Below are 14,911 nucleotides of genomic sequence, written 5' to 3'. Positions count from 1 at the left end.
TTCCCCATCTCTATCCCCTCCCCATTTCCATCCCGCTCTACATCTCCATCCCCCTCCCCATCTCCACTCCACTCCCCATCCCCATCCACTCCCCAACCCCCTCCCCATCCCCATCCCTATTCACTCCCCATCCCCATCCTCATTCCCTCCCCATCTCTATCCATCCCCATCTCCATCTCCCAACCCCTTCTCCAACCCCTCACCATCTCCATCCTCCTCCTCATCTCCATCCCGCTCCCTATTACCATCCCCTCCCCGTCTCCATCCCCCTCCCCATCCCCATCCCCTCCCCATTCCCATCACCATCCCTATCCCTATCCCAATTCCTTCACCATCCCCATCCCCTTCCCATTCTCATCCCCATCCCCATCCCCATCCCCATCCGATCACCATAACCCCCATTCCCATCCCCATCCCCTCCCCATCCCCATCCCTCCCCATCCCCATCCCTATTCCCTCCCATCCCCATCCACATCCCCATCCCCATCCACTCCACTTCCCCATCACCATCCCCCTCCCGCTTCCCATCCCCATGCCCTCATCATTCCCATCCCCATCCCCATCCCCCTCCCCAACTCCATCAACCTCCCCATTTCCATCCCCTCACCATCTCTGTCCCCCTCCCCATCTCCATCCCCCTCCTCATCTCCATCCCCCTCCTCATCTCCATCCCCCTCCCCATCTCCATTTCCCTTCCGATCGCCATCCCCCCTCCATTGCCATTCCCTCTCCATCTCCGTCCCCTCCCCAACTGCATCCCCCTCCCCCGTCTCCATCCCCTCCCTACCTCTATCCCCCTCCCCATCTCTATCCCCCTCCCCATCCCCATCCCCCTCCCCATCTCTATCCCCTGCCCCATCTCCATCCCCTGCCCCATCTCCATCCCCTCACCATCTCTATCCCCCTCCCCATTTCATCCCCCTCCCCATCTCCATCCCTCTCACCATCTCTATCCCCCTCCCCATCTCCATCCCCCTCCCCATCTCTATCCCCCTCCCATCTCCATCCCCCTCCCCATATCCATCCCCTTCCCCATCTCCATTCCCCTCCCCATCACCATCCCAATCCCCTCCCCATCCCCATCCCAACTCCATCCCCTCCCCATCACCATTCCCTCCCCATCCCCCTTCCCATCCCCCATCTCCATCCCCTCTCAATCTCTATCACCCTTCCCATTTACATCCCCTCCCCCTCTCCATCCCCTCCCCCTCTCCACCCCCCTCCCCATTTCCATTCCCTCCTCATTTCCACTCCCCACCCCAACTACATCCCCCTCCCCATCTCCATCCCCCTCCCCATTTTCATCCCCCTCCCCATCTCTATCCCCCTCCCCATCTCTATCACCCTCCTCATCTCCATCCCTTTCCCCATCTCCTTTCCCTCCCCATCGCCATCCCCCACCCCATCGCCATCCCCCTCCCCATCTCTGTCCCCTCCACATCTCTATCCCCCTCCCCATCTCCATCCCCCTCCCCTCCCCATCTCCATCCCTGCGCCATCTGAATCCCCTCCCCATCTCCATCCCTTCCCAATCTCTATCCCCCTCCCCATCTCCATCCCCTCCCCACCTCTATCCCCCTCCCCATCTCCAACACCCACCCCATTTCCATCCCCTCCCCATCTCCATTCCCCCCATATCCCTCCACTTGCCATCTCCATTCCCCTCCCCATCTCCATCCCCCTCCCCATCTCCACTCCCCTCCCCATTTCCATCCACCTCCCCATCTCCATCCCCTCCCCATCTCAATCCCCCTCACAATCTCTATCCCCCTCCCCATTTACATCCCCCTCCCCATCTCCATTCCCTCCCCATTTCCATCCCCCTCCCATCTCCATCCCCCTCCCCATCTCAATCCCCCTCACAATCTCTATCCCCCTCCCCATTTACATCCCCCTCCCCATCTCCATCCTGCTACCCATCTCCATCCCCCTCCCCATTTCCATCCCCTTCCCCATCTCCATTCCCCTCCCCATCACCATCCCAATCCCCTCCCCATCCCCATCCCAACTCCATCCCCTCCCAATCACCATCCCTCCCCATTCCCCTTCCTATCCCCATCTCCATCCCCTCTCAATCTCTATCACCCTTCCCATTTACATCCCCTCCCCCTCTCCATCCCCCTCCCATCTCCACCCCTCTCACCATCTCAATCCCCCTCCCATTTCCATCCACCTCCCCATCTCCATTCCCTCCCCATTTCCATCCCCTTCCCCATCTCAATCCCCTCCCCATCCCCATCCCCTCCCATCCCCATCCCCTCCCCATCCCCATCCCCTCCCCATCTCCTTCCCCCTCCCCATCTCCTTCCCCCTCCCCATCTCCTTCCCCCTCCCCATCTCCTTCCCCTCCCCATGTCCACCCCCTCCCCATCTCCTCCCTCGTGTGTTCCCCCACCCCAGCATTTCTTCGCCTCCTGCAACCCCCCCCCCCGGGCCGAGTGGCAGCAACACCCTCCCTGCTTCCTCCCTCCCCCTCCCACTCCAGGCCAGCCCCTGCTCTCCCATTGGCGGCGCTGTTCCTCAAAGCCCGGGTTGTGAGCGGAGAGAGTGAGTGTGTGTGTGTTCCCATCCAGCACAGACACCCAGACAGGGACACACACACACACACACACAGAGGGAGACCCAGAGACAGGGGGCAGAGTGTCCCTCAGTGTCTCCCAGCCTCTGCTCCGGTTCCTGTATCCCCGGCTCCTGCTGTCTCCGGGAGAGGAGGGGTTGGAAGATGAGGACCAGTTTAACCCCGTCCCGGGGTTGCTCGGGACCACCCTGGATATTACCCTGGAGCCTGGTGGCGGCTCTGAGCTGCAGCTTGGCCCCAGCCCTGGATTTGTCCCCGGCCCCAGGAGCGGGCAGAGCAGGAGGCGGAGGTCCAGGTGACTCCCGGCCGCTGAAGCTGACCAGCACCACATTCGCACTGAGCGGGGACTCGGCTCACAACCAGGCGATGGTCCACTGGTCCGGACAAAACAGCAGTGTAAGTAAATAAAAAGCCCTGGCACCCCCCAGCCCAGTGTCCGCGGACAGGAACACAGCGACTTCCAAGGTTCACACTCAGCCGGCAACTGTTACCCCGAGTTTAGATGGGGACAGTGCGGGCAGGTTGGGAAAGGGATTGGGACGAGCTCTTCCTGTGGGAAACTATCGGCAATATCTCGGGGAAATGTGGGGAAGCAGCTTTGTGAACTGTCTGGGAGGAGAGAGTGTCTGCGGCTCGTCTCTGTGGTGACTGTGAGTGGTCGGCTGGAATGGTACAGTATCTCCCCAAACTCTATGCTGAAAATGTGACAACTCCAGCCTCTCCTTACCGTGTGCACTCCGCCGGCAATTCACTTGTTCAGAAGCCTCTGTGTGTGTGTGTGTGCGTGTAAGAGAGAGAGAGAGACTGTCACTCTGGGTTCAGCGGCCCCCTGTTTTGCTTCCGCGTGTTGAACGCGGCCGAGTGAAACAATGAAGGGATGTGATAGATAAGGTGTCCCTCAATTCCGGCGGTTTCTCTTCATTCAACAGGACCCTCTCTCCACCGGGGAAGGGGGGAAGGTGGGAATGTTTGTTTGGAAACACGCGCTTTCATGTTGCCCCCATCAGCAGTGACCAGGATCCTGTCTGTCATCAGCAGTGACCAGGATCCTGTCTGTCACTCACTCACACACACAGATACACTCACTGACTCACTCAGAGACACACACACAGACACACGCACACACACACTCCCGGAGACACACACACACACACAGACACACACAGAGAGCCACTCAGACTCACACAGACACACAGAGACATACAGAATCACAGACTCAGACTCACACTCAGAGACACACTGACACTGACACACTCACAGAGACACAGACTCACACATACACACACATAGACAGACTCACACAGACACACAGAGATTCAGAGACACAGATTCACAGACTTAGACACACAGACTCACTCAGACTCAGTGACACACAGACACTGACACACTCAGAGACTCACAGACTCAGACTCACATGCAGACTCACTCAGGTTCACAGAGACACAGGCACTGACACACACAAGGTCACACAGACTCACACAGACACACACAGAGGCGCGCACACACACAGACACACAGAGGCACACATGGGCTGGGGTTCGGAATGTTAAACGCCGTTTGGGGGTTACCTCCTCAGAATATTCCACGCCGGGCCCCCCCGTGCCCTGGTTTCCAAACGGGGACAGAGATCCCGGTGTCTATCTGCGAGCAGCAACCCTCCATCCCCTCCCTTTCTAAAGGACGTGACACTGAGAGATTGCCTTTGTAAGGGCCCCCTCCATATTAGAGGATTCGAGGAACAGTCATAGCGGAGGGTCATCTGGTTCTGACTCTAAATTCGTCCCCGTCCCCTTGATCTGCCCCCCCTGAGCTCCGTGTTCTCCCGTTTTAGAAAATGATCTGATTCCCTTAAAAAAGACTCCCCAACTGGCCCTGTGTACATGGCGGAGATACTGGGTAACCCCAGAGCCCCTGTATACAGCAGGGTCCCCGCTGCATGGACCAGGTTTCTACTAGATCCGTCAGCCAATAGAAACAGTTTCTCTCCAACTACACCGTCCCGATCCCTCATGTTGATCACCCTCGGTCAAACCTGGTCCCTAACAGCAACCCAGCTTGTGTACTCAGAGTAACTGAACTTGTGCAGCCTTGGGGTCACCATCCTGAATGTCCACAGCCCTTCAGAAAGGGGTGTCCGGAACTGGACACACCACTCTCACGTGAGAGGGTAAGTTGGGCATGACTTCCTTGCTGTAATTCCCTGTTCCTCGGTGAATGCAGCCCGTGGGCATCTCATAGGACAAACATATGGATGATAATGGAAGGTTAAATTGGCTTCAGATTGGTTCCACAGGCCGGCGCAACATCGAGGGCCGAAGGGCCTGTACTGTGCTGTTATGTTCTAGACTTCACTACCTGTGCTCCCAGGTGAGTGAGGGGAGCAAGGCGGGTTATATACAACACCCTTCTGCTCCTGTACTCACTTTAGAACTGTACCTGTACATTGTCATTTTGAGTTCTTCACAACTGAACCAATCATGTCCCACTTCCCAGCATTAAATGCCAGGCGTCCTTTCCACCAATCTCTCCCTGTCTCTCTCTCTCTCACTGTCCTTTCTCTGAAGTTTTACATTCCACCCCCCCCCCCCCCCCCCCTTGAGTTACAGAGCTGTAGGATTCACGCTGCTTGTAAAGTGTTGAAGTTGCGTCCTGAACGCTAACTTTTACACTCGGTAAGCTAACCAGTCGGAGGAGAGCTGGGATGGCAACTGCCAACTCCGTTCCAGCTCACCAATGAGCAGTTCACTGTCCCTTGGCTCCTTGAGCCTGGGCCAAGTTGGATAATAATGTCGCTATTGTCCTTTCCCAAGTCACCAGCCCCAGCTTGGTCTGGGAAGCTGCAGCAACACTCCCTCCTTTTGTCTCCTCCAGGGTAGCCCCTCTGTGTGCTGCAGTCGAGTTCTATAAGGTCATTCAACTCTTTTCTAATCCACTGGAAAGACGTGTCACTGTTATTTATATCTTGGATTGAGAGCCAAACATTTAACACTGAGTGAGGTTCAGCCGGGAATGTTTTAATATGTTTTTGTTGGTTTATATCAGGTATTTACTTCCCGTTATTCCGAATATTTGGGCAGGGAGTGAAGGGGGAGGGGGATTAATGGGAGCTCACGGTGGTCAGTGGTTAGCACTGCTGCATCACAGCGCCAGGGTCCCAGGTTCGATCCCAGCCTCGGGTGACTGTCTGTGTGTGGAGTTTGCACATTCTCCCCGTGTCTGCCTCCCACAGTCCAAAGATGTGCAGGTTGATCAGGGATGTTGAAGCTCGGCGCATTAGCTAGCTGTGTGGGGTGGCTTATTCTTCAGCGGGTTAGTGTGGACTTGTTGGGCCGAAGGGCCTGTTTCCGGCTTGTGGGGATTCCATAATTCTTTCTGCTCCCTTTCCTGCCTCCCCAGTATCCCAGCACCTCACCTTCACCACCCCCCACCCCAGACCAGTACCAGTTCTCTCAGGGTTAATTCCACCCAGCGAGGCGCAGTACATCAATACTGCACTGTGCCCTGGAATCCCTGTTAAGGGCCAGGTGGAAACGGGGACGAGCCAGGCGGGTGAATGCACTGCACTGATCCTGAGCTGAGTCGAATGAATGAGTTTTGCAAACTGCCCACTATTCTCAGATGAAGAGGCAGGTTTCAGAGACGCAGAATTGTGTGTTTCCATTCTCCCGGAGTGACCTGAGATAAAGGGTGGTCTGGAGCCCCTCACTGTACCCGAGCAAAACCCAGTGTCCCTGAGAACCCTGGGGGTTCCCGGTCTCTCTCACTGAGAGTGATATCCCAGTGCTGCTGGTTAGATAGACCCGTCATCAGACCATATCACCGCTTACTAACCCCTGTACTTAAAAATGAGGCAGCTTGTCCGATCGGCTCAACACTTTAAATGTCAGGGACGAGTCTGTACAGAGAGAGAGAGAGAGAGATAGGGTTAACGAGATTCCCAGGAATGGTTCCTGTATTAGGATTGACCGAAAGGGATAACTTTGGGCTCACGTTTAGCAGAGATTGGCTAACGAGATGGAATGTGGGTTTATTCTGTTGCCTGCTGTTCTCCCGCCTCGTTGAAAATATTAAACACACACACACACAAACACAAACACCCTCTTCTGCTATTCACTCACGGAGCAGCGACCGAAGTTAGTGAGTCAGAAATCATACGACACCAGGTTATAGTCCAATGGTTTATTTGAAAGTTGTGTATACTTATATTTTGTAGACTTCAAAACGCACTCCCATTGAGCAGTTCATTTATTTACTGTCACTGTTTTATGACCCTCAGTCAGTGACTTCTTACCAGGTTCTCTGCAGAGGGATAGGGAGTGATATGAGTACTCTCTTAAACGCTGTAGAAAATTACAGAATTAAAGCACTTTTTAAATAAACCTGTTGACTCTAGCCTGGGTGTCATGTGACTCCTGACTTTGTCCAGGCCAGTCCAACACCAGCACCTCCACATTATGGCTTATTGAGAACAGGTGGTTTAACTGCTGTCCTTTAACATTGCCCCATTCCCCCTGACCCTTTCCCCCCAGTGCAGCGGGCTCTTACAGCGGGCTGCACGCTGTCTGTGTGAGATGGTTGAGCGAGGGAGAGGCTCTGTCACCCTGCAGAGGGAACAGGAACAGAACCCAGCGGCTTTTCACCCCAGACATGTTCAGCCAGAGAGCGCTGCAGCTCGCACCGTGTGTTTTTAACGGGAGTGGATGTGTGTTTTGGTGATAGGCGCGGGGCTGTGATGTACAGTTGACAAATGTATCATTTTCTTAAGCCACACATTTCTCCCCCAACGCCAGACACACGCAAGAGCTCACAATTTTGCTGAATTTTAAAGTCCCCCCCCCCCCCCCCGTACAGTTCAACAGAAATGAAAATACACAGATACCGTGAATGTCTCTTTTAAAAAGGCTGCTGGACAGATACGGATTAAGTCTCCGGATGTAGTTGTAGGTAAAATTGGCAACAACTGGTCACCTGTAAATCGATGCAGACCATTCCAAATGACCAGAAGAAACAAAACCAGTAAAACTTATGATTGATGGTTATATACTTCAAAATGCACCCCCTTTGAGCAGTACATTTATTTTACTGTCACTGTTTTGTGACCCTCAGTCGGTCTGTTCCTCCCAGGTTCTCTGAAGAGGGATAGGAAGAGATATCGGTACTCTCCTCCACATTGTAGAAAATTAAATAATTGAGGCAATCACTTTTTAAAAGTAGATATCATTTATGGGATGTGGGTGTCTGTGGCTAGCTCAGTGTTTATTAGAAATCATTAATTGCCTTAACTGAGGTAGAGGTGAATCATCATTTGACCAACTATCGCTCACACAATGCCAGGGTCAAACCGTTCAGGAAAGATGTTAGGAAGCACTTCTACACACAAAGGGTGGGAGAGGTTTGGAACTCTTTCCCCAATCGGCAGTGGATCAGTTGTTAATCTTAAATCTTAATTTTTGTTCAGCAAAGATATGAAGGGATATGGGCCAATGGCAAGTGATGCAGTAAGACCCCAGATCAGCCATTGAATGGCAGGACAGGCTCGAGGGCACTGGAAAAAGGTACAGCAGGTCAGGCAGCATCTGAGGAGCAACAGAGTCCACAAGGGTTATGCCCGAAACGTCGACTCTCCTGCTCCTTAGATGCTGCTTGGTCTGCTGTGCCTTTTCCAGCGCCACACTTTATCAACTCTGACTCCCTAGCAGCTGCAGCCCTCACTATCTCCTCAAGGGGCTGAATGGCCTAATCCTGTTCCTATGGAATGGCCCCATCATTCAAAGTCAGGATGGTGTGTGGCCTCGGGGGTGTGGACCTGCAGATGGTGATTTTCCCCCAAGCATTTGTTGCCCATGTCCTTCTGAACATTAGAAGTATAGGATTCAGAATATGCTGTCGAAGGAGGCTTGGTGAATTTCTGTATTGCACCATCTGAATGGTATACACTGCTGCCATTGAGTGGTGGTGACGGAGGGAGCAAAAGTGCAAGGTGATGGGTAGGGTGCCAGTCCAGTGAGTAGGGTGCTAGTCCAGTGGGCTGGCCTGTCCTGAATGGTGCTAATCTTTTTGAACCAGTCCTGGGAGGTGTATACATACCCACAGTGCTGTTAAATAGGCACCATTTGAGCATTTTCAATCACTTTATCTACTGCTTCGATCACTTCCTCAGTACTGACACCACCCTCCCCCTCCCAAATCAGCCTCAGAGTTAATTATCACCGTTCCACTCTTTTTAATATAGTTGACAAGTAGCATTTCCAACTTCTGAAAACAGAAACTAAGAGACAAATGGAGTAAACAACCTTTCAGGTTAATGATATTTTCATCAGAAATTCATCATCAACTTGCACACGATGAAAGTTGCATAATGTTCTTTGTGAAAGCAATGATAATTTGAACGTTTGTAATGGTTTGTTATTCATGCACAAATATATGCACGGTTGTGCCGTTTGGTGAGACTAGCGTGTATTTAAATCAACCACCAACATCTGACATGAATTGAGAACTGTTGTAATATATTCCAGGTATTTTTAAAGATGATGCCTGGTCTCATTACTCTGCTTCAAAGCTGCAGCTGTAGGATCTTACAGTAGCAAGAAAAACTGTTGACACTAAAAGGGAACCTAGGTGCCTGTACTCATCTCATGCAGTGATAAACAAGACTTGATTTTCCTTGATTTAAGAACTTGGGTTTAGCAATAGCCTCCAATCCCTGGTGTGCAAAAAATCTGGAATAAATGCCTATCTCATCCATTAATGCTGGGGCTTGTCGTACATTTTCAAAGTAAGTAATGATATTATGTCATTGAAACAGTAGTTGAAACACCAGCAGAGGAATTTGTCAGTAGACAAGTGTAGATAAATGCAATTCGCGTAATTACTATATTGTCAATTGTAGTCAAGCATGAACATTCTTTTGCTATGCTATCTGTTGATGCAAACTGCACACTACAGGGAGTGAGAAGTAATTTGTCAAAGACAGCCAGTTCATACTGTTGGAAGGGCCATCATTGGTTTGGTTAAAATTTTACTGTTTTATTTTCCTTCAGGAAGGAAACTTTTCACTGTTTCAGTTAGAAATATTTCTATTTCCATTTGCAACGTCAATATATTTACTGCAATAAATAAAGACTAATCCCCAGTTGAATCAAAGTGCTCTCTCCTTTTATATCCTCTTGTTGATTTCTGCTCTTAGTTTATTCCATTAAATCTTGCTCTAAGTATTAGAATTATTTGTTATCTCTGCATAAAACATATTTCAATTCCTTATTTTGTGTTAATTAAAGTGTTTTTTTGGAACAAATGAATCTGACAACTTGGGCTTGGAGAGTAGTTGACTGCATTAATGCTAAAGCTAAATGCTGGTAGAAGCTAGAAATCTAAAATACAAAGAAAATGTGCTTGAAACATTCAATTGGTGAGGCAGCATCAATGGAGAGAAAAGTTACTGTTCTCACATCAATTGTTCTGATGAAAAGTCATAGATCTGAAATGTTAACTGTGTTCCTTTCTCCAAAATGCTGGAAAACCTCAGGTCAGGCAGCATCTGAGGAGCAGGGAAATCAATGTTTTGGACACAAGCCCTTCATCAGGAATGAGGCACATTTTATTGTTGCCTTGTTTCATCAATGGGTAGAGCAAATTGATTTTGGAATGGATTTGATTACAGACAGAATGGCCTATCAATTTTCCTGCAGTGAAATAACCATTCTATCTGTTGTCAAATAGATTAAGATACCAATTTAGTTGAGTTCTAGGAAGCATTTGTGAGACCCTATCACAGAATAAGGCATCACTAGGAAGATAGAGATGCGAAGAGGAGATGTTGGAGAATTTCTCTTCATGCCAGAGGAAAATGTGATGCTTCTCCAATTTGGACCTGTTTGTTATGATCTTAAGCCAGAATTGGATTGCTAATTACCTGATGTTCCTGTAGACGCAAACCACGTAGTGTTCATAGTGACCTGCCTTCAGGTATCTGGGCTATAAATTGTTTCAATGTTGGATATGAGCCAGCAGTTCTCACTGTGCAACATTTACATGAGCAGTGATCACATCCAAACCAATCTGCATTTTTTTTCTCTTGAGACACAACACCCAGTAGACTATCAAACTTCCCCTTTCATTATTTTATAAGTTGACTGTTCCTTGAGCTAGTCAATGTGAAACAACTGATGACTGCACAACATGTAGTGCTGATACTTTCACCATTACCCCCATGTTAGGCTCATTCAGAAGGTCAGGAGGAATGGGATACAGGGAAATTTAGCTGTCTGGATACAGAATTGGCTGGTCGACAGAAGACAGCAAGTGGTAGTAGAAAGAAAATATTCTGCCTGGAAGTCTGTGGTGAGTGGTGTTCCACAGGGCTCTGTCCTTGGGCCTCTACTCTTTGTAATTTTTATTAATGACTTGGATGAGGAGATTGAAGGGCGGGTTAGCAAGTTTGCAGAAGACACAAAGGTGGGAGGTGTTGTTGACAGTATAGAGGACTGTTGTAGGCTGCAGCATGACAGTGACAGAATGCAGAGATGGGCTGAGAGGTGGCAGATGGAGTTCAACCTGGATAAATATGAGGTGATGCATTTTGGAAGGTCGAACTTGAAAGTTGAGTACAGGATTCTTGGCAGTGTGGAGGAACAGAGGGATCTTGGTGTGCAGGTGCATAGATCCCTTAAAATTGCCACCCAAGTGGACAGGGTTGTTAAGAAAGCATATGGTGTTTTTGCTTTCATTAACAGGGGGATCGAGTTTAAGAGCCATGAGATTTTGTTGCAGCTCTATAAAACTTTGGTTAGACTGCACTTGGAATACTGCGTCCAGTTCTGGTCGCTCTATTATAGGAAAGATGTCGATGCTTTGGAGAGGGTTCAGAGGAGGTTTACCAGGATGCTGCCTGGAATGGAGGGCTTATCTGACGAAGAGAGGTTGACTGAGCTCGGACTTTTTCATTAGAAAAAAGAAGGAAGAGAGGGGACCTAATTGAGGTGTACAAGATAATGAGAGGTATAGATAGAGTTGATAGCCAGAGACTATTTCCCAGAGCAGAAATTGTTAACATGAGGGGTCATAGTTTTGAGCTGTTTGGCGGAAAGTATAGAGGGGATATCAGAGGCGGGTTCTTTACACAGAGAGTTGTGAGACCATGGAATGCGTTGCCAGCAGCAGTTGTGGAAGCGAGGTCATTGGGGATATTTAAGAGACTGCTGGACATGCATATGGTCACAGAAATTTGAGGGTTCGTACATTAGGTTTACCTTACATGAGGATCAATGGTCAGCACAACATCGTGGGCTGAAGGGCCTGTTCTGTGCTGTACCGTTCTATGTTCTATATTCTATTACAGGAGTGGGAGTGTACTGTACCTAAACAACAATATTAAAGCAACAGCATCCTCCTGAGGTACTCGGCTTCACAGATGCCAGGCTTCAGCAAATTTCATTTATTTTACTCAATATGTAAAAAAGCAGCTACAGGCACTGGGGGCAACATAAGACAATAGATTCTTATATAAAATAATTTTTTATTCTTTATTCGCTTGGTGATGCCGACAAGGCCAGCGTTGTTAACCATATCTAATGACCTTGAAAAGGTGGTAATGAGTTACTTTCCTTTCACTGTTGTAGTCCATCTGGTAAAGGACACCCACAGTGCTGTTTGTGCGAGAGTTCCAGGATTTTGATCCAGAGACAGTGAAGGAATGGTTCCAAGTCAGGGTAGTGGGTGGCTCAGAGAGGAACTTGCAGATGATGGTTTCCCACAAGCCTATTGTCTTTACCCTTGGGTTGTGGAGTTTGTGGTTTGGAATTTGTTGTCGAAGGAGGTTTGACAATTTGTTGAGATGCATCTTGTCAATGCTGCACATAGTTCCCATTGAGTTGGTTGTGGATGTGTTGCTGACCAAGTGGATTGCTTTATTCTATATGGTATAAACTTCTCGTATTGGAGTTGTACTCATTTAGACAGCTGACAATATTCCATCTCGCCTCCTGGCTTGTGCCTTGCTGCGGGTAGACAGAATTTGCAGAGTCATGAGATGAGTTGCTTACCACAAAATTCTCAGCCTCTGACCAGTTCTTACTGCCACGGTATTTATATGCTAGATCCAGTTATGGTGAGATTCAGTATTGGCAATTCCATTGAATGACAAGGAGAAATTGTTACATTCTCTTTGTAAATGGTCATTGTCTGGTGTTTGAGTGTCACAAATGCTATTTGCCCTTTAACTCTCAGTGTTGTGCAGATCTTGCTGCAAATGGACGCAAACAGCATCTTTATCTGAGGAGTTGTGAATTTTGCAATCGTCAGTAAACATCCCTTCTTCTGGATGGATGGTACTGAAATAGCATGGGATGGCTGTGACTAGGCCATTACTCTGAGAAGCATCTCCAGCAGTCCTGCAACTGAGATAATTGGTCTCCAATATCCCACCTTCTTTAATGAAGCGGAAAATTTTCCAATAAATGCTCACTGATGTTATTTTTACTGGGACTCCTTGATGCCACACTCAGTCAAATGCTGCCTGAATGTAAAGGGCTGCCTTTCAGACTGGATGGGCCAATAATTGGCGAGGTTATGTTTGTTGTGTGCAGGGCATTCCTGAGCAGTGTTTTGCACATTGTAAGGTAGATGCCAATGTTGTCCTGTACTGGAACAGCATGGCTTTGGAGGCAGTTGTTTCTAGAGCACGAGTTGTCAGTGTTGCAGTGGTGATGTTGTCTTATGTTGCCCCCAGTGCCTGCAGCTGCTTTTTTACATATTGAGTAGAATAAATGAAACTTGCTGAAACCTGGCATCTGTGAAGCCGAGTACCTCAGGAGGATGCTGTTGCTTTAATATTGTTGTTTAGGTACAGTACACTCCCACGCCTTGCAGGTGTAAGCTGCAGTGAAGGGGTCTGTGGCTCTGAGATTCAGAAGGGAAAGGGGGAGAAGAGGAGAGCGCTAGTTATAGGGGACTCTCTAGTTAGAGGGACGGACAGGCGGTTCTGTGGACATGGGCGAGACTCTCGGCTGGTTTGTTGCCTCCCGGGTGCTAGGGTCCGAGACGTCTCGGACCGTGTCTTCAGAATCCTTAAGGGGGAGGGTGTGCAGCCAGAAGTCGTGGTACACATTGGCACCAACGACATAGGTAGGAAGAGGGGTGGGGAGGTCATTCAAGAGCTCAAGGAGTTAGGCTGGAAGCTAAAAGCTAGGACAGACAGAGTCGTCATCTCTGGGTTGTTGCCGGTGCCACGTGACAGAGAGGCAAAGAATAGGGAGAGAGTGCAGTTGAACACGTGGCTGCAAGGATGGTGTAGGAGGGAGGGCTTCAGATATTTGGACAATTGGACTGCATTCTGGGGAAGGTGGGACCTGTATAAACAGGACGGGTTGCACCTGAACCAGAAGGGCACCAATATCCTGGGGGGTAGGTTTGCTAGCACTCTTCGGGGGGGTTTAAACTAATTTGGCAGGGGGATGGGATCCGGACTTGTAGTCCAGCAAGTAAGCTAGCTGTGTGTCAGGATGTCCAAGACTGTAGGGAGGCTGTGGAGAAGGTAGCACTGACAGGGACTACTTGCGGACACAGAGATGGGCTCAAGTGCGTATACTTCAATGCAAGGAGTATCAGAAATAAGGTGGGTGAACTTAAGGCGTGGATTGGTACCTGGGACTACGATGTTGTGGCCATCACGGAAACATGGATAGATGAGGGACAGGAATGGCTGTTGGAGGTTCCTGGTTACAGATGTTTCAGTAAGATTAGGGAGGGTGGTAAAAAAGGAGGGGGGGTGGCATTGCTAATTAGAAATGGTATAACGGCTGCAGAAAGGAAGTTTGAGGGGGATCTGCCTCTGGAGGTAGTATGGGCTGAAGTCAGAAATAGGAAAGGTGCAGTCACCTTGTTGGGTGTTTATTATAGGCCCCCCAATAGCAGCAGAGATGTGGAGAAACAGATTGGGAAACAGATTTTGGAAAGGTGCAGAAGCCACAGGGTCGTAGTCATGGGCGACTTCAACTTCCCAAATATTGATTGGAAGCTCTTTAGATCAAGTAGATTGGATGGGGCGGTGTTTGTGCAGTGTGTCCAGGAAGCTTTTCTAATGCAGTATGTAGATTGTCCAACCAGAGAGGAGGCCATATTGGATTTGGTACTCGGTAACGAACCGGGACAAGTGGTGGGCTTGTTGGTGGGTGAACATTTTGGTGATGGCGACCACAATTCTGTGACTTTCACCTTGGTTATGGAGAGAGATAGGTGCGCACAACAAGGTAGATTTTACAATTGGGGGAAGGGAAATTACGATGCTGTAAGACAGGATTTGAGGAGCATACGTTGGGAGCATAGGCTGTTAGGGAA

At 49.5% G+C, this 14,911-nt stretch overlaps 1 protein-coding gene across 3 annotated transcripts in view; it reads left to right on the top strand.

The window, feature by feature from the left end:
• Positions 1-2,549: 2,549 nt before the first annotated feature.
• LOC140463298 (VPS10 domain-containing receptor SorCS1-like) overlaps positions 2,550-14,911 on the top strand; it is a 1,204,408-nt gene continuing 1,192,046 nt past the window's right edge. For all 3 annotated transcript variants that reach the window (XM_072557066.1, XM_072557065.1, XM_072557064.1), the window contains exon 1: positions 2,550-2,974. In XM_072557066.1, the coding sequence (XP_072413167.1) occupies positions 2,723-2,974 (252 nt within the window). In that variant the 5' untranslated portion in view covers positions 2,550-2,722. The remainder of the gene's footprint in view (positions 2,975-14,911) is intronic.

The sequence above is a fragment of the Chiloscyllium punctatum genome, chromosome 38, assembly GCF_047496795.1.
Source record: "Chiloscyllium punctatum isolate Juve2018m chromosome 38, sChiPun1.3, whole genome shotgun sequence".
Lineage (NCBI taxonomy): Eukaryota > Metazoa > Chordata > Chondrichthyes > Orectolobiformes > Hemiscylliidae > Chiloscyllium > Chiloscyllium punctatum.
Note: the sequence above shows the minus strand (reverse complement) of the source record. Positions and strands in the feature narration are given on the sequence as shown.